This window comes from Bison bison, unplaced genomic scaffold (genome assembly GCF_000754665.1).
Source record: "Bison bison bison isolate TAMUID 2011002044 unplaced genomic scaffold, Bison_UMD1.0 scf7180017864271, whole genome shotgun sequence".
Taxonomy (NCBI): Eukaryota; Metazoa; Chordata; class Mammalia; order Artiodactyla; family Bovidae; genus Bison; species Bison bison.
The window spans coordinates 2,686,661-2,709,730 of record NW_011494843.1 but is presented as its reverse complement, the minus strand read 5'-3'; the positions used below and the strand labels follow the sequence as shown (position 1 = coordinate 2,709,730).

At 35.3% G+C, this 23,070-nt stretch overlaps 1 protein-coding gene across 1 annotated transcript in view; it reads left to right on the top strand.

Moving 5' to 3' along the window:
- Positions 1–19,531, top strand: part of LRRC7 (leucine rich repeat containing 7) — a 386,330-nt gene extending 366,799 nt beyond the window's left edge. The window contains exons 24-25 of the mRNA XM_010848760.1: positions 5,709–5,783; positions 19,010–19,531. Of these exons, the coding sequence (XP_010847062.1) occupies positions 5,709–5,783; positions 19,010–19,117 (183 nt within the window). The 3' untranslated portion in view covers positions 19,118–19,531. The remainder of the gene's footprint in view (positions 1–5,708; positions 5,784–19,009) is intronic.
- The last annotated feature ends 3,539 nt before the right edge of the window (positions 19,532–23,070 follow it).

The following is a 23,070-nucleotide window of genomic DNA, read 5'->3' as shown; positions in this document are numbered from 1 at the left end:
TATATTATATATATATATGTAAGGGTATACCTCTAAACATTAACAGTGGTTGTACTAGGTAATGTAACATCATATATACACATCCATAATATGTATGTATATATATACACACATATTTACACATATATATGATGTCTCATTACCCAGTACAGCCACTGCTAAGTTTAGAAGTATATCCTGCCAGACAGTTTTCCACAAACATATACATTTAAACATGTTTCACTGAAAAAAGTATTATGCCACACATGTTTTATAACTTGCTTGTTTTTGCTAAGCACCAGTATACTTCTGTATCTGTCACCTAAGGACTTCATTTGTAATGACCACATATCATTCTATTAAATAGATTTACCATAATTTATTTAATCTATCTCCTATTGTTATATATTTTGGTGTGGTTTCTAATTTTTTTATTACAAATAATATCATAATGAATATATTGGTAAATCCTTGTTGCATACTTATCCAGTTATTTCCTTAACCTAAGTTCTAGAAGTCAAATTACTGGTTAAAGTTATGCACTTTTCTAAAAATGTAATGCCTATCTAGAGTTTCATCTTTGAATGGAAAAGAAAATGAGTTAAAATCAGAAGATAAAAATCACTCAAAAGCCTTAATGTCTCATAAAGATCTGAATTGCTAAAGTAAAAACATGGAAATATTTTAATTAGGGCCTGCTTGTTAAACCACTTACATACACACATATACACAAAGTTATGGGTTTAAGTGAGTCATTAAGTCTACAGATTAGCAAGAGAGATAATTTTCTGAATAACAAGCAAAGCCATTATAATATTATCTTCTATTAATACTTATTTTAATAAAAATTATTTTTGTAATTTAAAAATAATAAGAGCAATATTGATATACAATTCATACAACATAAAATTCACCCTTTTGAAATGTACAGTCAAGTGATTTATAAGTATAGTCACAGAGTTGTGCAATCATCACCACTATCTAATTTCAGAATCCTTTTATTACCTTAAATAAAATCCGTACACATTAACAGTCGCTCCTCAGCCCCCTGCTTCCCAGCCTCCAGCAAACACTAATCTGCTTTCTATTTCTGTGCATCTGCCTCTTCTTGACATTTCATATAAATGGAATCATACAATATGTGGTCTTTTGTGAATGGCTTATTTCACTTAGCATTGTTTTCAAGTTCATTGATGTCAGCCCTTCATTTCTTTCCACTGTCGAATAATATTCCACTGAATATACACGTTTTGTTTGTCCATTCTTAGGACAAATGCTATTCTTAGGATATTAATTAAAATTTTCTCATCATACTTCAAATCCTTCAGTAGCTCCCCAAACCGATAAGGATGTCCATTAAAGGCCCCCTGGCACCTACTTAATTTGAGGGGTTGATGGGCTCTTCTCTCATACTCCCAACCCAACCAACTTGAACCCTTCCACAACCACTGCAGTCATAATAGAACTACTTGCAGCCTCCTTAACATAAAAGGCATGCAAAAAAATAAATAAATAAAAGGCATGCACTTGTGTATATGCCATCCCTTCTATGTGGAATATCTTTCCTCTCCTTATCTGTGTGGACCTTTTAATTTTCATTTATGATCAGTTTCCAGATAGCTCCTCTTTTTGAAAGCTTCAAACTTTAAGGTTAATATGGATGCAATATTTTAAATATTTAAATCTATTATATTTCTATCATAATTAGAAGCCCCAACACACTAAGGATAAGCTGAATTCAGCTTTTTAAATAATTTATTATCCCTCTATTTAACACCTGTCACACTGCATTATACTTACTGGTTTTCTTAACTTTTCTTCTACTATATAGTGTGCTCACTGAGGCCAAAAATTATATTCAATGTACCTTTATAATACCAGCAATCAGGCCTCAGTTCAGTTCAGTTCATTCACTCAGTCCTGTCCAGCTTTTAGAGACCTGATGGACTGTACCACCCCAGGCTCCTTGTCCATCATCAACTCCCAGAGCTTACTCAAACTCACATCTGTCAAGTCAGTGATTCCATCCAACCGTCTCATATTTTATCGCCCCCTTATCCACCAGCCTTCAATCTTTTCCAGTATCAGGATCTTTTAGAGTGAGTCAGTTCTTCACATCAGGTGGCCAAAATATGGAGTATCAGCTTCAGCATCAGTCCTTCCCGTGAATATCCAGGACTGATTTTCTTTAAGATGGACTGGTTGGATATCCTTGCAGTCCAAGGGATTCTCAAGAGTCTTCTCCAACACCGTAGTTCAAAAGCATCAATTCTTCAGTGCTCAGCTTTCTTTATAGTCCAACTCTCACATCCATATATGACTACTGGAAAAACCACAGCTTTGACTAGAAGCTACGGACCTTTATTGGCAAAGTAATGTGTCTGCTTTTTAATATGTCTAGATTGGAAATAGCTTTTCTTCCAAGGAACAAGAATCTTTTAATTTAATGGCTGCAGTCACCATCTGCAGTGATTTTGGAGACCCAAAAATAAAGTGTCTCACTGTTTCCATTGTTTCTCTGTCTATTTGCTGTTTAGTGATGGGACCAGATACATGATCTTAGTTTTCTGAATGTTGAGTTTTAATCTAACTTTTTCACTCTTCTCTTTCACTTTCATCAAGAGGCTCCTTAGTTCTTCGCTTTCTGCCATAAGGGTGGTGTCCTCTGCATGTCTGAGGTTATTGATATTTCTCCCAGCAATCTTGATTCCAGCTGGTACTTCATCCAGCCCGGCATTTCTCATGATGTACTCAGCATATAAGTTAAATAAGCAGGGTGACAATATGCACCCTTGATGTACTCCTTTCTGAAGCACTACCTTACACAGATTACCATGAAAGGAATTGCTGAGTTTTCCAAATTTGCTGGCATATTGAGTGCAGCACTTTCACAGCATCATATTTTAAGATTTGAAATAGCTCAACTGAAATTCCATCACCTCCACTAGCTTTGTTCACAGTGATACTTCCTAAGGCCCACTTGCTTCACATTCTAGGATGTCTGGTTCTAGGTTAGTGATCACACCATCGTGGTTATCCAGGTCATGAAGATCTTCTTTGTATAGTTCTTCTGTGTATTCTTGCCACCTCTTCTTAATATCTTCTGCTTATGTTAGGTTCATACCATTTCTGTCCTTTATTGTGCCCATCTTTGCATTAAATGTTCCCTTGGTATCTCTAATTTTCTTGAAGAGATCTCTAGTCTTTCCCATTATATTGTTTTCCTCTATTTCTTTGCATTTATCACTGAAGAAGTCTTTCTTATCTCTCCTTGCTATTCTTTGGATCTGTGCATTCAAATGGGTATATCTTTCCTTTTTTCCTTTGCCTTTTGTGTCTTTTCTTTTCTCAGTATTTGTAAGGCCTCCTCAGACACCATTTCACCTTTTTACATTTCTTTTTCTTGGGGATGGTGTTCATCACTGCCTCTTATACAATGTCATGAACTTCTGTCCATAGTTCTTCAGGCACTCTGTCTATAAGATCTAATCCCTTGAATCTATTTGTCACTTCCACTGTATAATCATAAGGGATTTTATTAAGGTCATACCTGAATGGTCTAGTGGTTTTCCATACTTTCTTCAATTTCAGTCTTAATTTGGCAATAAGGAGTTCATGATATGAGCCACAGTCAGCTCCAGGTCTTTTTTTTTGCTGACTGAATAGCGCTTCTCCATCTTTGGCTGCAAAGAATATAATCAGTCTGATTTTGGTGTCGACCATCTGGTGATGTCCGTGTGTAGAGTCTTCTCTTGTGTTGTTGGAAGCGGGTGTTTGCTATAACCAGTGCATTCTCTTCACAGAACTCTATTAGCCTTTTCCCTGCTTCATTCTGTACTCCAAGGCCAAATTTGCCTGTTACCCCAGGTGTTTCTTGACTTCCTACTTTTGCATTCCAGTCCCCTAAAATGAAAAGGACATCTCTTTGGGTGTTAGTTCTAGAAGGTCTTGTAAGTCTTCATAGAACCATTCAATGTCAGTTTCTTCAGCATTCCTGGTTGGGGCGTAGACTTGGATTACCATGATATTGAATGGTTTCCTTTGGAAATGAACACAGATCATTCTGTCATTTTTGAAATTGCATCTAAGTACTGCATTTCAGACTCTTTTGTTGACTATGATGGTTACTCCATTTCTTCTAAGGTATTCTTGCCCACAGTAGTAGATATAATGATCATCTGAGTTAAATTCACCCATTCTAGTCCATTTTAGTTCACTTATTCCTAAAATGTCCATGTTCAGTCTTGGCTATCTCCAGTTTGACCACTTCCAATTTACCTGATTCATGGATCTAACATTCCAAGTTCCTATGAAATATTGCTCTTTATAGCATTGGACTTTACTTTCACCACCAGTCACATCCAAAACTGGGTGTTGTTTTTGCTTTGGCTCCACCTCTTCAGTCTTTCTGGAGTTAGTTCTCCAGAAAACATATTGGGCACCTACTGACCTAGGGAGTTCATCTTTCAGTGTCCTATCATTTTGCCTTTTCATACTGTTGATGGGATTCTCAAGGCAAGAATACTGAAGTGGTTTGCCATTCCCTTTTCCAGTGGACCATGTTTTTTCAGAACTCTCAACCATGACCCATCCATTTTAGGTGGCCCTACACATCATGGCTCATAGTTTCATTGAGTTAGACAAGGCTGTGGTCCATGTGATCAGGGCCTCGTATATGGTAAAATGCAATGAATGTTTGCTTTGTGTACATGATAAATAAAATGATTTTTTTCCCTTGACTGGATAAAGTCTGTCTAAATTTTTTAATTTTTTAAATTATGAGTATATGATAAAACATTTACAGAAAACTTGGAAAATACAGAGCAAAGTTACATATAGTTCTACTATATATTACAATATTTTTAAAGTAAATTAATATTTTTAGTTGGAGTTTCAAGATCAAACTCTCAAAAATTAACAGAATGAACAGACAGAAGAGCAGAAGGACACAGTACGCTTGAAAAGCACTATGAACCAATTTAACATAATTAAAATTTATACAATTTTCACACAACAGCAGGGGATAAATTTTATTCAAGTTCCTGTAGATCATAAACCCAGAGACACTGGAACATATCCAGAGACATAAAAGAAAGTGCAAAAATTTCATGGTATAAAGGTTTTGAAGTCATACAGTTTGTTCTCTTATCACTGGTAATTTGACTTTTTTTTAAACTAAATCAATTTAGGAATTTTGTAGCTATATAGATGCAACCTTTGTATTTAATATTTGTGTTGGAATTTTCTTATGTTTAATTTGTTCATTTTACTTTAAAATTCTCAGTAACTTATGAAGTAATATTCATTAAAATAAACCAGAATTATATGTAATTCTAGTAGGTTTTTAAAGGGTATATTGAATTTACAACCTGTCAAACAGGAGACATTTTCAGTGAAGAACAACTTTAGACAACTTCAGAAGTTACACAAAAGATGATTTAGTATCATATATGAAATTATTTAAGGAAGAAATTAAGAATATGCCATGAATTTAACTTCTAAATCATTAAGTGCACTTTAAAAACAATATGAGCTTTTTATGCAAATAAGAATGTCATTTTCCTTAAATGACTTAGAGGTGCATTGCTTAAAATACCATAATAATCTTTGAACCTTATATGTAAACTGTTTTTAATGTTTTCACTGTTTTCTATGTAAATGAAAAAAGTTTTTAAGTAGGTCTAGGTCTTGAAAATAGAATCCTAACCTCTGTTACTTCTGACTTATAGGGTATCTTTGTTACTAGGGTTCAACCTGATGGACCAGCATCCAACCTGCTACAGCCTGGTGATAAAATCCTTCAGGTAAGACAGATACAAAGCAATGCTTTCCAAGGCCAATATTGAAACAAATAAGTGACTTGAGTTAAATCACTGAAAACAAGTTTTTATTACATTTCTTATTTGCCTTTACTGTTTTGGGGTTGAGAGACAGATCAGAAAGCAATTCAGCCTGGTAGAGTCCTATATTCTCAGTACCTGGCACTTGGCAGGTATTCTGCATATTTGTTTAAAGGAATAGTGTTACTTTGGGAATGTAAGAAGAATTGATGTGTATAAGAATCTATGCATAGTTATCAAGTGTAAGTAAGAAGGATGAAGCACCCAAATACGGTACTGATGTAACTTTAGATGAGAGAGAAGGGACTGGTTCATATTTAATTTCTCAACAATAATCTTGTTACTGTTTTAATAGTATAAAATACATGGTTATTTCTCTCTACTTTCCCTGCTCAGATAGTTACCAAAATGGAAAGACCCCACTCAACTCAGCTCAGCAGTGATCCTCTACCTTCTATTTACTGAACTCTGTCAAAGAATTGCAGAAAAGTAAAAACTGTATATAGATAAATTGTCTTGGAATCGTATTCTCACAAATATTTTAAACTAACTAGCAAGATTATGAAAACTTAAGTTTTCAATAATGATAATTATCTGAAAATACTATGAATTATTCCAGCCTCTGGCAACGTCACGGTAGAAATACCACCCGAAGGGTCCATGTCAGTTTCATGTAGACAGAAGACCAAACCAACCAATTTTCAAACTTGCTTGTACAGGGATGGCTATCAGAGTGCTGTTATAACAATAGCAAACAGAAAACAGCCTTACTATCCAGTTAATATGAAAAAGGTTAAGTAGCTTATGACAAGGCATTTCTTTAGTGAAACACTGTATAGATTTTTAAGAGCCATCATTCAAGCCAGATTTTTATTTATGTATACAGAGAGGTTAGTGATATGTTGTTGAGTGGCAGAAGTAGATTACATAAGAGTGAGTTATATGAACACTTTTGTATCCACCTGTTCATCTCTTGGTATCTATATTGTGTGATTATACAACATGTACATTATATATATAAAACTGTGTTATGTTATGAAAAAAAAAAAAAAAGACCAAATCAGTAGATGGCCTTTTGAGTTAAGACATTGAAACAAAAGAGACACATAAAAGCTAAATATTTTCTTTACCATTTAATTATCAAAGTTCTCTATTTTTTAATTGCATAGCTAGCCCTTTGGTGTTAAGCATTTTATATCATTTCTACAGAACTCACATTCATTATATGTAAAATGAACTGTGGTTTATACTATAGCTGAGGTCCCCTAACTTAAAAATTCAACTGTTTAATAATTGTATCAATTTCCATGGAAAACAACTATGAATAAACTCACAATGTAACCACCTAACATTTAGTACATGGTGCTATTTAACAAAGGAAATAGCTAGTTCTTTTCCTCTACTGAATTTTGAACAAATTATTTCAAATGTCAGAGTCTGTAAAAAAATGAAGCCAGCTCATCTCAGATCTCTGATCTATTAGAATGCCAGGCTGGATAGAGAAGTATCCCATAGCATGGAACAAGTTTGGAGACTTTGCCTTCATCTGTGACAGAGCAGGGCAAAAGATTTTTCTCTCTAAACTGAGAAAAGAAATATACTTAAATGGATATTAAAATATTCTATAGATAGATACAGATATAGATATCCTACAGAATGAAATGCAAATTAAGATGATATCTAGTTGCAGGTTTAGAATATGTTCCTGGCTGTGAAATTCTAGAACAGTTGTATGTGGGGAAATGAGGATTTAGTAAGTGTTTCTAGTCCCTGAGAAGTATACAGCAACAGCAAAGTGCACAGAGAAATTAATTCTTAACACAAGAAGTAAAAAAGAATTAAAAGTGGAATCAAAGTCAGAAGAGCTTCCCCTGGGTTGTCTATTCTCTCCACAGAAGAGTCTCAAGGATGTAACATTTTATTTTTGCTGTAGAACTCATTTGTATCTAGTACAATAAAATCAAAGTCCATTTTCAGTAAAAGAAAAATGTACATAGACCTTCATCAAATAAATTGCTGTATTTACAGTTTCATTCATACTAGTTAAAAAGCACAAGTGGCCAATTATATTTTCTGAAGGAAATAAAAATGACTAATTCTAAACTGGAATCATTGCCAACATCAGATGTTAAGAGAGAAAATTATATTTTTATCTCTTAATGATACTGTAGCTCTTGGTTTAAAGAACACTGGGATAAAAATGAACTTATAACATTGAGTTATCTGTCACTTCAAGATCATTAGAATATATCCTCACTGGAGCAAATTTATTTATAAACTTTAATGAAAGCATACAACCTGGAAAATCAAGGTAAAAGAAAAGAATAAAATCAATGAATGAGCTCCTCCTTAATGTGAGGGCAGTTTGGGGTTTGATCTAAATCAGTAGCAAGTAGCAAAATATATATAAAATGGCAAAAGATGTACCTTTCCCAAACCTCCCCAAGCCCAGAATTTATCATATAAGAGCTCTCTCTTTCTTCTTCTGTAACTCTTTTTACCCACAACTCTCTTCTTATTCTGCTGTTGTATTATGAGCATCTTATTTGAGTTAAATGAAAATGTGTGCATTAAGGATTGATGTTAATTAAAACATATTCACATGATTATTCTGTCATTTACTATTCATTTTCCTAGAATAGATACTATAATTCATTAGCTTCAAATACTGGCTAAAGTTTAGTAAGTCATTTTGCTTTAAGACAGTGTAGCATGAGGAAAGAGCACTCTGCCAAGGGACCTGACCCCTCACAGCTTCATCTTGTGTAAAGTCAAATTATAAAAGAGTGAGAGAGAAAAAGGGAAAGTGCATGGACCATAAAAAATGTTATTCAACTGAACCATGTGAACTTGTCAATATTTGACCATTTTTTGAAGTGGCAGATTTGTTGGTTTAACATCATAGTTTCTTTTTTTCTAATATTCTTTCCAGTTATAAAAGTCAACCTAATTATACATTTTTCAATTTAAAATATAAGTATAGAAAATCCACTAATTATAGTTATTCTGTCCAAAAGATGAATAGACTGCAAAAAAAAAAAATGTACTTGATAACATGACTCACAGTTGTAGGCCACTTGTAAGTATATTGTATATTGTATCCTAGTCTATCACAGTAGTCAATTCCTATCCTCTTCATTCACCTGCCCTCTCACCTTCCCAAGACAAGAGCCTAACTTCATCAGGAGCAGAGAAATTAAATGATTTATAATTAGTTTATGATATCCGGTTCTACTTTTACAAAATTTTAATAGCTTTGAAATTTATAATCCAAAGTATATTCCTGGTCTATGGCTAACTCTCAGAGATACCAATATACAATAATCAAAGAGATGATAATTCAAACAAATCAGATAATCCCCTTTTTTCTAATCTTGAAACACCTTGTCCCTACAATTCATACAGACAAGTTGAAAAACCACTGTCAACAAATATACGTCAAGTTTCACTAGTTATTGGTAAGCTATTGGGTCACAGCATATGATATCTTGATGAAGCAGGAGTTATTCCAGGTTTAACAGAGAGGAGAAAAGAGGATGAGTAGAAGGAAGAATAAAAATGAGAGTGAAAATGTTAGTCTCTCAGTCATGTCCAGCTCTTTACAACCCTGTGGACTGTAGCCCGCCAGGCTCCTCTGTTTATGAATTCTCAGGCAACAATACTGGAGTGGGTTGCCATTTCCTTCTCCAGGGGAAGAATACCCATGGGCTAGACTGGCATCTGTCTTCAGGAGCAGAGGTGAGACCCTTATGCCAGATGGGTGAGTGTGGAGTACAATGAGAGAGGAGAGAGAGCCCAAGCACGAAGAAAGAAAACCCTCAGACTTTATAGTTTCTCACTGAGTTGGAGAATTCAAACATGGACATGGCTTGGAGTGGGAATGGGGGCTAGGATAGGATGATGAGTTACAGCTTTCAAAGTTCAGAATGGAAAAAGAAAGTTTCGATTTCCCAAAAGTCTAAATGAAATAAATGTCCATGAATGCCTGGGTCAGTTGTATACAGATATACAGTGCTATATCTATATACAATCACTGAATCAAACCTTCCTTGTCTGAGGGGAAGTTTGATACCTCTTTAATGACCAGTAGGTCATGCTAATAGTATTATCTTACTCAAAGTTTACTTATTCAACAACCTCAAACAAAGTTCTTTCGAGACGCCATATTATTGTCATGAATTCCATGCACTAAATCTCATGCCTTTTACTCATAAGAGAGACTTATTTCTTACTTGGAGTCTTTGGTCTAGTTTTCCAGATCATCAAGGGGAAAGCCTCCGGATCCAGGCACATTGTAGGAAGCAAGAAGTCATAACCAACAGCTTTGCTGTTCAGGAAGAAAGAGAAACATCTTTTAAAAGAAAGAAACAAAATTCAAAAAGTACTATTCAATTTAGAATACTGTTTCCCAATGGAATCTTTTAAAATATTTTTTTTTAAGAGTTCCTTACTCTTCAAGTTTCAGAGCCACTTCAGAGTCTATCCTTTGTTTCAGAATTTCACAATGTTCTCAGCATATTAAGAACCTGAAAAATCTTACATTTCTCAACATACTTAACCATACAACCATCTTGACCAGCAACATCAATTAGCTATTTCCACAAAATACACTTAGGGAAATTTCTTTCATGGAAGCAACTAATTGGCTTTATTCCAAACTGTTCACATTCATAATTATTATCATAAGTCACTAAGAATGGGTTAGGGTATGTTTATTTCTCTGAATTCTTTATAATTTCTTCCCAAAAAAGGCCACAAAAAGTACAGAGGAGACATTTTTGTTATGGTTAAAATGAAGTCAGTCAGTCAGTTCAGTCGCTCAGTTGTGTCCGACTCTTTGCGACCCCAGGGACTGCAGCACCCCAGGCCTCCCTGTCCATCACCAACTCCCAGAGTTTACTCAAACTCATATCCATTGAATCGGTGATGCAATCCAACCATCTCATCCTCTGTCGTCCCCTTCTCCTCTCGCCTTCAATCTTTACCAGTATCAGGGTCTTTTCAAATGAGTCAGCTCTTCGCCATCAGGTGGCCAAAGTATTGGAGTTTCAGCTTCAACATCAGTCCTTCCAATGAACACCCAGGACTGATCTCCTTTAGGATGGACTGTTTGGATCTCCTTGCAGTCCAAGGGACTCTCAAGAGTCTTCTCCAACACCACAGTTCAAAGGCATCAATTCTTCGGTGCTTGGCTTTCTTTATAGTCCAACTCTCACATCCATACATGACTACTGAAAAAACCATAGCCTTGACTAGATAGACCTTTATTGGCAAAGTAATGTCTCTGCTTTTTAATATGCTGTCTAGGTTGGTCATAACTTTTCTTCCAAAGAGTAAGTGTCTTTTAATTTCATGGCTGCAGTCACCATCTGCATGAAGTATGGGACCCTTAAAAAAAAAAGTATTTGGAAATTTCACTAAAGCATTCCCAACAAGGCTAAATGTGTTACCATTTTCTATAGTTGATCTCTTTTGGTGGTTGAAAATCAAAACATCAGAGAGGATTGGGGAAAGGTGGGCAGGGGGGTAGGTGGTGAATGGTTCAGTATTATGTAATGCTTAGTGTTTTGAGAATGATAAAATATATTTGAAAAACATTTTTTATAATACTGTTAGGTTAGAAGACAACCAAAACTAATTTTTTAAATGTGTATGGTTTTATATGCCAGAATTTCACTGCATATCTTTATCCATTTGCTTTGTTCATAATCTATATAGTTCAGCTGCTGCTGCTGCTGCTAAGTCACTTCAGTCATGTCCGACTCTGTGTGATCCCACAGACGGCAGCCACCAGGCTCCCCTGTCCCTGGAATTCTCCAGGCAAGAGTACTGGAGTGGGTTGCCATTTCCTTCTCCAAAGCATGAAAGTGAAAAGTGAAAGTGAAGTCGCTCAGTCGTGTCTGACTCTTAGTGACCCCATGGACTGCAGCCTACCAGGCTCCTCCATCCATGGGATTTTCCAGGCAAAGTACTGGAGTGGGGTGCCATTGCCTTCTCCGATATAGTTCAGCACAGATACCTAATTAAAGATTGAGTAAATACTTTTTGAAAATCAAAAAAATGTTTTGTATACTAAGTAAAACATGAAAAGCAATAAAGACAAATTAAGTTCATTGAGCTGGCTCTAACTTCCATAATTTGAATAAAGTGAAAATAGCATCAATTAGGTACCCATAGTATGTCATTTTTAGCACACAACCACCCTGAAAGGTATCTATTGTTGACAGAAGCTAAATCATTTATTTGAGCTTCTTCCATTATACCATGCTGATTCTACTGAAGCAAATTTTACTGATAGCAACCTGTTTATCACATTTTCTACTTATCGATTTGGAAAATATGTATTCAGTGTCGACAATGTACAAAATATTGTGCCAAGCAATGTAAACAATGTAATAGGGATTTGTAACTAAGTTTCTGCCCGGGAAGTAGACATGTCCGAAATTACCTAGAGCAGATAATGGAGGAAGAGAGACGGGGGAAAAGCTGACTTCAAACACATAATAAAATCCATTCCCAATATCTCCTCTTTTAACAGCAAGCTCTCTACAAAAACAGAAACCAACCTGGCTACAAGTACTGCCTGAAACTGAAAGGTTGATTTTTCAGTTTCTTTTGTGGTAAGGTAAAAGACATACAGTGTAGGTTGTTGGGAAACTGCTTTCAAATAGGGAATTCATTTGTTAGAAATATGCATTCAACATATTTGATAAGAAGAAACAGGCATTCTAAAATCAAAGCAGATAAATAAGTAAATATCTTCAGGATTACTATGTATTATCAGTCATGCCAGAATTTCTATACAAATAATAGACAAAGTCTTCAGTTTAGTCTTTTCTATTTTGCCTTGTCTTTTTTTGAGCCTGAACTCATGAAACATGCAAGCTGCAGCACATGAGTACGTTTAAGACAGAAGAGAAGTTCTTATTTATGTTTTAGTCTATCAAGATTTTTTAATACTATAATAAAAGCCACCGAGACATCAAACTTTCTCATATTTAAAAAGTGCAGTGTAAAATTTTCATTGGAGCTCTCTAAGAATTAAAGGTCTGTAGTTCAGATTTTTGATAGAAAGAAAAATTTTTCAAATGACTTGGCATACAGTCAGTGTAGTGTTGATTATACAGTATGAGCCACCAGGGAAGCCCCCATACTCAGCCCTAAATATATCTTAATATTTAATGAGATTAAAATTCTGCAATGGGAAATAATTCAAGGTAGTTAATGTGAAACATAATTGTAATTACCTAAGATACCCACTATTTTGTCTCTTAATGTCTGGCTTTCAGGATTAGACAACATGAAGTCCAATAACACTAATAAGATTGCTGTATATTTTCATTTTCCTTCATCCTAAGAGTTACACACATTCAAAAGTACACTATATTAATGTAAAGAATCTGCCTGCAATGTGGGAGACCTGGGTTTGATCTCTGGGTTGGGAAGATACCCTGCAGGAGGACGTGGCAACCCACTCCAGTATTCTTGCTTGGAGAATCCCCCTGGACAGAGGTGTCTGGCAGGCTACAGACCATGGGGTCACAAAGAGTCAAATACGACTGAGTAACTAAGAACAAAAGCAATGTATATCTAATACATAAGATATATGTGTACTGGCGTTTTAAATCTTTGTCCCTTGAAGGGGAGTTTAAATCAACTTGAAATCATATAACAAATTTCTAATCCCATTTCTCCTTTGGATTCTAAGAAGAGTCATGCTGTCCTTCTTATTGGATAATCCCACCAATTTTGTGGCCAAACCTTCTCAGAAACTAGTTTTTAAATATAAAGCTTTGAATAATAAGAATACAATGAAATTCATGGAGAATTACAGCACCCTCTGGAAAATGTCTATGGCATAAACATCCATAATTTAGCCACTTAACAAAACATTTACCAGAAGGAAATCAAAGATAAATTCGGAAAGGAACAAGAGGATGAAATCCAGAAACTGAGTATGTTTTACAGTAAATTGATAAGCTATAATTGCAAAGCTCTATTTTTGTTAGAATTGCAAATATTATGTTCATTAACCCTCTGTCTTTTCATGTCTAAATCATGCAAAGGAGCAATTTAAAAACATTTTGTGGCACAGATGCTAACTGGAATTAAAATAAGGAAGGATACCTTCTGGAAATAATGTTGCTATAGTAAAATGATCCTTTATACTTCAAATCAGTTAAAATCAGAAATCAATGAATTATGTATTCTTGAAGCATAAAATTTTCTGAGTGTCTTTTCTTTTGTAGATTGTTTTCTTTTTAACTTCATTTGTACTTAATAAACCATACAGTTAAGTTGCAATTTCCTCAAAATTGGATATATTTTATTATAATCCATGATAGTCTGTATTTATATAAAACATACTGCTACTGCTAAGTCACTTCAGTTGTGTCCGACTCTGTGCGACCCCATAGATGGCAGCCCACCAGGCTCCCCCATCCCTGGCATTCTCCAGGCAAGAACACTGGAGTGGGTTGCCATTTCCTTCTCCAATGCATGAAAGTGAAAAGTGAAAGTGAAGTCCCTCAGTCGTGTCCGACCCTCAGCGACCCCATGGACTGCAGCCTTCCAGGCTCCTCCATCCATGGGGTTTTCCAGGCAAGAGTACTGGAGTGGGATGCCATTGCCTTCTCCGTATATAAAACATATATGTAGACAAATTTGACAACATATTTTAAAGATTCATTAGTTTATTAATAGGATTTGTTCTTCAAATTGTCTTTTGTATTTATATTATATATATTCAAAATATAAAATGCATAAATGTAGATTATATGCATTTACATTTCAAAGCATTATCAGATTTATACTCTGCAATTAAATGGAATAGTATCCTCCTTTATTTCCTCAGCTCTTCGTCTAATCACACACATGAAACAGCCACAAGACTTTTCTAACTGAAATATTGTGATTCTTCTAAACTTCATATGGATTGGAAAAGTCCCACATACATGTAGTAACATAACTGTCTGATTCCCTGTCTGAACCATCCAAGATGTAAGCCAGATAGCCATAATCACTTTAACAAATACAATATAATTTTTTTTTGGCTCATCTAACAATGGAAGAAGAAAGTTCTCTACAACTGAGATTTTATCTTTTCCTTCCATTCAAACCCCTCTATTCTTGCCTCTCCTGGCATCATGCCTACCATAATGTTCCATATCAAGAAAAAGCTCAATTAATCTTAAGAAGTGAATTCACTGAATGAGTCTGTGACACTCAGTGAACCTAAAAACATTTGTTTCAACCTCACAACACCCAGTGAAATGAATTGTGTCAAGATACAGAGTCATGACATAAATTTCCATCTAGACACTAGCTGTGTGAGCTTGGGTATTTCATGTAATCTCATTGATCCTCACAATTTTCATCTAAAAAATTGCTAAGAAAAAAAAAAACAAAATAAAAGTTAAAAATTGCTAAGATTAAAACAGTTCCTTCCTCTGACATTTTGCCCTTCTGTTCTTTTTACTATTCTTGTTAATGAAAATTGTATTTCTGAAATTCAAGAAAGTAATAGTGAAGTAATATTAATAGTAGTAACTAACATTTATTGATTGTTTATAGTGTGCCAGGCCTTGTCCCTAAGCAGTTGATATATGTTAACTCATTTAATCTTTAATAAACTTTCTAAAATAGTTTGCTTTCTGATCTTTCAGAATCCTTTTGGTAATGTGAAGCCATTCCCAGGAAGTCTCTAGCTGTGGTCTTTTAAATAGGCCCCTTGAGATTCACCAAAGTTCTGGCTTAGAGCCAAAACATTTCTGGGGACTAGAATTACAGGTAGAGTCCTAGTGTTTGTTTGACTCAATGATCTAATTTATCAACTTGCTTATTTCCTACTGGGAAATCAGCTCTTTGTGTTTCCAACTATATAACTATCATTTATATAGTTACAAAGCATGTACTTTGTACTTACAAAGCATAAAAACTAAAAGCTGATGCTTTAAAGCAGTTATTAAAAGCTAAATTTATACAAGGAGTTTCCCTAGCCTTGAATCAGAACCTGGATGGTGGGTCTGAACATCTTGAAGCCTGGTTTATTGGAAACTGACCCAGGTTCCATACCAGAGTTCATCTAGCTACGTGTTTTTCCCTGCTGTTTCCTCTGTGAGGCAGAAAACTGAAGCCACTAGAAAATACTTGATCACCTTGGATTTCCTGCTGCCTTTATGAGCCGTCTACCTTGATCCCCATCAGGACAACCCTTTCCAGTTCTCCTCCTGCCAGTTTTCCTGTTCCCTCCACTCAATGCACCTGTATCTTCTTCCTTTAGTTCAACCACCTAGTCAGCTTTCTGTCATCCTCTGGCATAAAAGACTGGGCCCTCTTTCACTTTTCCCTCCCTCACTTAAGACAGATTTACCTAGATGCCCAGATCCATGGGATCACAAGGAGTCGAACATGACTTAGCAACAGAGCAAGAACAACAAGGTCAACAACAAACACTGTCTTTCAGTTCTGCTCCTTGAATCCAAAGCTACGGCCAATCCTGCTCCCCTCCCTAGATTTTCCTTCTTTCACAATGCTCCCTTTTAAACTTATTTTCTAGTAATTCTCTCAGCAAGAAATAATAAGAAGGAATATTATAGTATCAGATGATTAAGCCCTAGTTTAGCTGTGTAACCCTAACCTAATGCCTGTTACTAAAGGGCCACTCTGACCTCCTTCCTGAACTCCAGTCTTTTATTTCTAAATGTATGATTAACATTTCCTTGCATGTGTCGCCAGTACCACAAATTCTGTTGTTTTCCTGACTAAGCCAGCTGCTTCTCTGAAATTTCCATTTTCTGTTAACGGCATCATAATTTGATTTTTCATTTATTTCTTATGCCCTTATCCAATCAGACGCCTAAAAGTTTTCTCCTTTTTAATGTTCCCTTTCAGGTCTCACTGCCCTAGCAGACGGACTCACTTAGTCTTTCTACTTTGAGATGGTTCACATGTAATTACAACAACAACAATTAAGCCAGAGTTAAAAATTAAAACTATAAGAATGAAAGATTCAGCATTTCTTTAGATTCTAATTTAGGACAAAGTGTTATTCTTACAAGTTCTCAAGTTAGATTAAACCTGTTAGGAATCTGAATGAGAATTATAGCTTTGAAACCATGATGTACTAGGCATCACCACAGTTTCCCTTGACTTCAACATTCCTTCCTTGCCAAAGCCACTTCTCTTATTTGAGATTCTGCATAAATTGAAAATAAAGAAGTGGAAAATTGGTGTAAAAAAAATTGCAGTAGGAGATAAGATAGCAACTATTTTAAGGATAAAATGTTGGTTAATTTATCATCATCAATGAAATAGCAGTTCAAATCACTGGGAGCAAGTGTAGTGTTACTATTTCAGTAAAGTATTGCAAGAAATAATAAGAAGGAATATTATAGTATCAGATGATTCAGCCCTAGTTTAGCTGTGTGACCTCAGGCATGTTGCTTAACCTCTCTGAGGTGTAACTCTTTCATTTATAAAAATAACAAAACTAGCCTAGATCACCCAGAAATTTATTCATTTCTGAATGGGATTGAGAACCACTGATAGAAATAATGAATATATTTGCCTTTAACAATGAGGGAAATAGAAATTATCTTTTTAATATTAAAATGTTTAAATTAAGAACTTTTCAGTGAGTCAAAATAATATTTAACCATACCATATGTTTTGTTTTACACAAGTGAAGCATTTGACAGAGTTGGTGGGTTTATCAGTTCAGTTCAGTTACTCAGTCGTGTCTGACTCTTTGCAACCCCATGGACTGCAAGACGCGAGGCTTCCCTGTCCATCACCAACTCCTGGAGCTTGTTCAAACTCATGTCCATCATGTCGGTGATGTCATCCAACCTTCTCATCCTCTGTCATCCCCTACTCTCCCCTTCAATCTTTCCCAGCATCAGGGTCTTGTCCAGTGAGTCAGTTCTTTACATCAGGTGGCCAAAGGATTAGAGTTTCAGCTTCAGCATCAGTCCTTCCAGTGAATATTCAGGACTTTAGGATTGACTGGTTGGATCTCTGCAGTCCAAGGGACTCTCAAGAGTCTTCCCCAACACCACAGTTCAAAAGCATCAATTCTTCAGTGCTCAGCTTTCTATATATCAGTGATTATATGGCAAAAATGGTCCTGTGAACACTTCTAAACCACATCAACAGAGTTCCTGCAAAAAACAAAATAAATCAGAACAAGAACAAAATAACTATCATGTTTCAAGTGTATCTGTGTAGTACTTACTAGTGTTTCTCTGTGATTTGCTTAGTGGCTATAAGATTATGGCATCTGGTCCCATCACTTCATGGGAAATAGATGGGGAAACGGTGGAAACAGTGTCAGACTTTATTTTGGGGGGCTCCAAAATCACTGCAGATGGTGATTGCAGCCATGAAATTAAAAGACGATTACTCCTTGGAAGGAAAGTTATGACCAACCTAGATAGCATATTGAAAAGCAGAGATATTACCTTGCCAACAAAGGTCCATATAGTCAAGGCTATGGTTTTTCCAGTAGTCATGTACGGATGTGAGAGTTGGACTATAAAGAAAGCTGAGCACCGAAGAATTGATGCTTTTGAACTGTGGTGTTGGAGAAGACTCTAGAGAGCCCCTTGGAATGCAAGGAGATCCAACCAGTCTATCCTAAAGGAGATCAGTCCTGGGTGTTCATTGGAAGGACTGAGGCTGAAGCTGAAACTCCAATACTTTGGCCACCTCATGCGAAGAGTTGACTCATTGGAAAAGACTCTGATGCTGGGAGGGATTGGGGGCAGGAGGAGAAGGGGATGACAGAGGATTAGGTGGCTGGATGGCATCACCAACTCGATGGACATGAGTTTGAGTGAACTCCGGGAGTTGGTGATGGACAGGGATGCCTGGCATGCTGCAATTCATGGGGTTGCAAAGAGTCGGACATGACTGAGCAACTGAACTGAACTGAACTGAACTAGCATTATACTAGGACAATCATAAGTAGGATATACTAGATAATTGATAAGTATTTGTTGAATTAATAAATTGAGTTGAAACTGGGTGAAATTAATTAGTTGTTTCCATAGTTACAATTCTGGTGTGAAGTTTAAAAACACGTGACTTTTGGTTGCTCATACTCTCTTGAATCTTATTATTAGAGACAACAACAATGTGATAAACAAGTACCTTGCATTGATGACCCTGTTTTATTTGTGTGTTTACAGGCCAATGGACATAGTTTTGTACATATGGAACACGAAAAAGCTGTATTACTACTGAAGAGTTTCCAGAACACAGTAGACCTAGTTATTCAACGTGAGCTTACTGTCTAAATATTTTTTATAAATAGTGAAGATACGTCTAGCCAGACCTAATGTTCAAATAAATTTATACATAGAAACAAATTTTGCCAATTGCTGGACCAATGGCAAACATTAGTGCCAAATGTATAATACTATAATGTTAGCACTGATCATCCTTAAAAATGTTAACTATATAAATATGATGTTCATGTGGTTATGTATTAGTTTTAATTGTCAGCCTCTGGCTGTGCATTGGTGCAGTTTTAGTTTTGATTTTGTTTTTTTTTTTAATTGAATAAGTTTCTTCTCAAAGTGGATTTCATATAATTCGGAGCACGGAAGCACACACAAGCTCTTTATGAATTCTGCTCTCCATCAGAAACACTGCCTCAAAATTGTATATGCCTTTATATAGAAAATACAAATATAAAGAATTGTAATTCCCATAAAATATTTCTAGCACAAAGTATATGTTGGCATATAAACAAAAAGAATATAGAGAAAAAAACAATATTTTCATAAATTAAACATCTCGGATTGAGAAAGAAAATATATCTTAAAATAAGACTTTACTATATTGAATCTTTTTCAATAAAAATTACAAGATAATGCCTTATGAAAGTAACTGTACATATGGTATAAAGTGTTTATATTTGGTTCCATATTCATTTGCTAAATTCTCATAACACAGAGTGAAATATTTCATCAGTTAGCCATTTACCTCTGGGACCTGAATAAAAGATAGAACAACCTAATTTATTCAATGCCTTTAGCTAATTACAATACAGACAGAGTTAAGAAACAGACTAAAGGTCATTGTAGATAAATCTTTTTCACCACAAATGTAAGCAGTGAATGATGGGTGGCAGCAAGGTGTTGCTTTATTTCTTTCAAGTTTATGTTGATTATAAACTGTAGCCCTGTGATTTCTTTACTTGTAAATGTGGAATTTATTTGTGTGTTGCTTTATCCAATTTGCTACTTTTAAATCATTTTAAATGAGTTTGGGGTATTGATAAAATTTATCATTAAGAAAGACTTGTTAGAAAGTTATGGGGGTGATAAAATAAACTTTGGTATTTAAATATGAAACTTCAAATATAATTTCTCAGAGCCATGGTCTATCTGTATTACTAATTTCCATGCCCACCTTGGAGGGCAAAGTAGAGAAAATATCTTTTTTCCCCCAAAAGTTGCAAAGTACATATAATCTTAAATTCTGTCTCACTGAAGAGAAAGATGAGCATCATTAATATAGAATTAGTTATTTTTACATTGGAACTGTTTTCCTTTACAAATGATCAAAATCCATTTTATAACCCTTTAAAACTGTTTCTTTTATGTATTAGTCATTCATTTGATTAAAATATTAATTTCACATTCCAGAATAATTTCCCAGAGTTGGTTATATGCATTCTCTCTCATATTTTGACATAGCTCTCTTTTTTTAAATATATATAATGAATTTACTTTACATGCCAGTGTTCCAAATATTTTGTTACGATTTTCACAACAGTATCATATATTGATGTCACCAAAGCTCTGAGAGTAATATTTGTAAGTTAACTGTTTTATGGGGGACATTGAAAATATTGTATTTTTGTAGGGTCTATTAAAATGAGTGTCACTTATTAGAAGTACAGTGGTATTTTTTTGGCAATAGAATTTGTCACTTGAAGGCAAATGATACTTCACTTTATAGATGATGCACTAATTTTGATGTTGCTTTATGTCAGGGTGACATTAAACTATGATTTTATAGGCTTTGATATTTAGCAAATGATTAAATGATTGGCCTATTTAATATGCTTCCCAGAAGTAACTTTTAAATGCATTTTAATATATTGACAATTTCTGATGAGAAATGTCTTCAGAGCCTAATTTTTTCTTTGCCAAAAACTCACACCAAACTACCATACCAGCCGCTATATTAGGATGATCATCAGTAGTCAAGATCGAGGCCCTCACTGTCTTCCCAAGATCACTTAAAGGAGAAACAAGCTCATGGGTGTAGTTTGGTAGCCATGAAGCAGCTCCAGTCACCCCATTAGTTTTGTTTATCTTTCATGGGATAATTGGGAGAAGAGCCAGATAAAGGACTTCCCAAGTCTTTTTTCCTTATGTCAGGTTTCCGCATCAAACACAGGGTCTCAGGAGATGTTTCTGAGGCCAAGTGGAGAGAACCATGATCTAGTAAACCCTCTGCCACTCCTGATGTGACAGACAACACTGTCTTGGGCCATGCTTTACTCCTTCCTGTTCTCAGGAAATGAGAAAAAGAAAAAAGGGACCCCTGACCAACTGGAAATGAAGCTGATGTGCAAAGCACCTCATTGTCAATTGTACTGCCATGCTGCATACTGAAAAAAGGCAGGTAATAATGAAAAGAGGTATTTTTTTTTAGGTTGACTGAAAAAAATCATTGATCACTTACGGGGGAAGAGTCTTATTGATTCCATGGGTGACCAAAACCAATAATACACAAATTTGTGGTATTGGTTTTTTTGGAAGGACTGGCTTTGCTGTTTGAATTAGCATCTGGTTTATGCTAACAAAAAAGAACAAGCAAAAGTTAAGGGTGTCCCTTTAAAAAAGAAAAATCAACAGCCACAAAAAAGGGAGTGGAATTCATGTGACTCCAATAGACTCACCTTGGTCTTTGATTTTTATTAGGATCTTTCTGCTGAGAAAGCTGTCTTATACCTGACATGAGTAAGACATAATGGGAGGGAATGAGAAAAGTATTAGGTGAAAAGAATAAGCACTGAAAATTACTAGTAGAATTGTTGCAGATTTTGCAAGCCAAATAGAAATTAGTGGACTTTTTTTTTTTACTATTTACATGGCTTATCATACATTGTCACCAAAGCTCTCTTATGATAATTCTAGCTTACCAGACAACACAAGCTACCTGAACAAACATAACACTTTCAAAATATAAGGATCTTTTTGACAAGAAATATTGAAAGTCAGTATAACATACAAATATTTATATCATGATAATTTATTGCTTATTGAAATCTATCACATATATGTGTCCCAGTTAATAAGAACTGTAATTATATAGACGTCAAATAATCTGGGCCTAATGTTGGATTACCTCCTTCAGGATGGAAAGCAGTTTTAAAGAGAGAGTGACAAATCAGGATTGATTAGTTCTTAACCTTAAAGATGATTCCACATATATCACTAATATAATTACTTATTAGAAGCAGGACTGAGATATGTTTTAATAGGTGAGCTAAAGAGAGGGAGTATTCAAAGGAAGGAAAACTTTGAAAAAGTTAATTTTATATATTCATACATGAAAAGTATCTGAATTTGGCAAAATGACTGATGAAGGAAAACATTTTACTTTTAATCACCAAGTCGATTTAATAGCTCCACCACAATTTAAAGCCTTGGAAAACAGTGTGTGTTTGCCAACTTGCCTTTCTATTGACTTTTAATGCTGTCCTCAGTAAATCTCTGCCCCTTGTTGGCACACAGATCAAGAGTCTATTCTGACAACTTCACACCTGGCAAAGGGCACCACAGCATAACCAGATGAAAAACCATGTTGGCAGAGGACCACCACTCTAAGTCTTTGGTAAATTCAATCAACATCTTTGGCTGATTCCTGATACACTGACCAAATAACAGGTTTTTTGAAACACTGGGTCAGTAAAAAGTTATGCACATAATAAAATCTAATCAGTTAAGAAGACAGGTCCTTTATGTAGTATCAAGGAAAACAAGGTTGAGTTTTCCTCTCACAGAAATGCTAAATCATTCTGAGGCTTAATAAAATGTTCAAACGCTGGGTTGGTGATGTGCCCTCTCTTTTGGTTGTATTAGTGTTACCTGATCATCTGGGAATTGTGAGGAAATCTTCAATCTGCATGAACTTTTTTCCTTAGTAATACACCCAGAAAAGCATCCTGGCTTGGCCCAGAGTATTGCCCCCATCACTCTCAGCACAACCATCCCTTGAGTATACATTA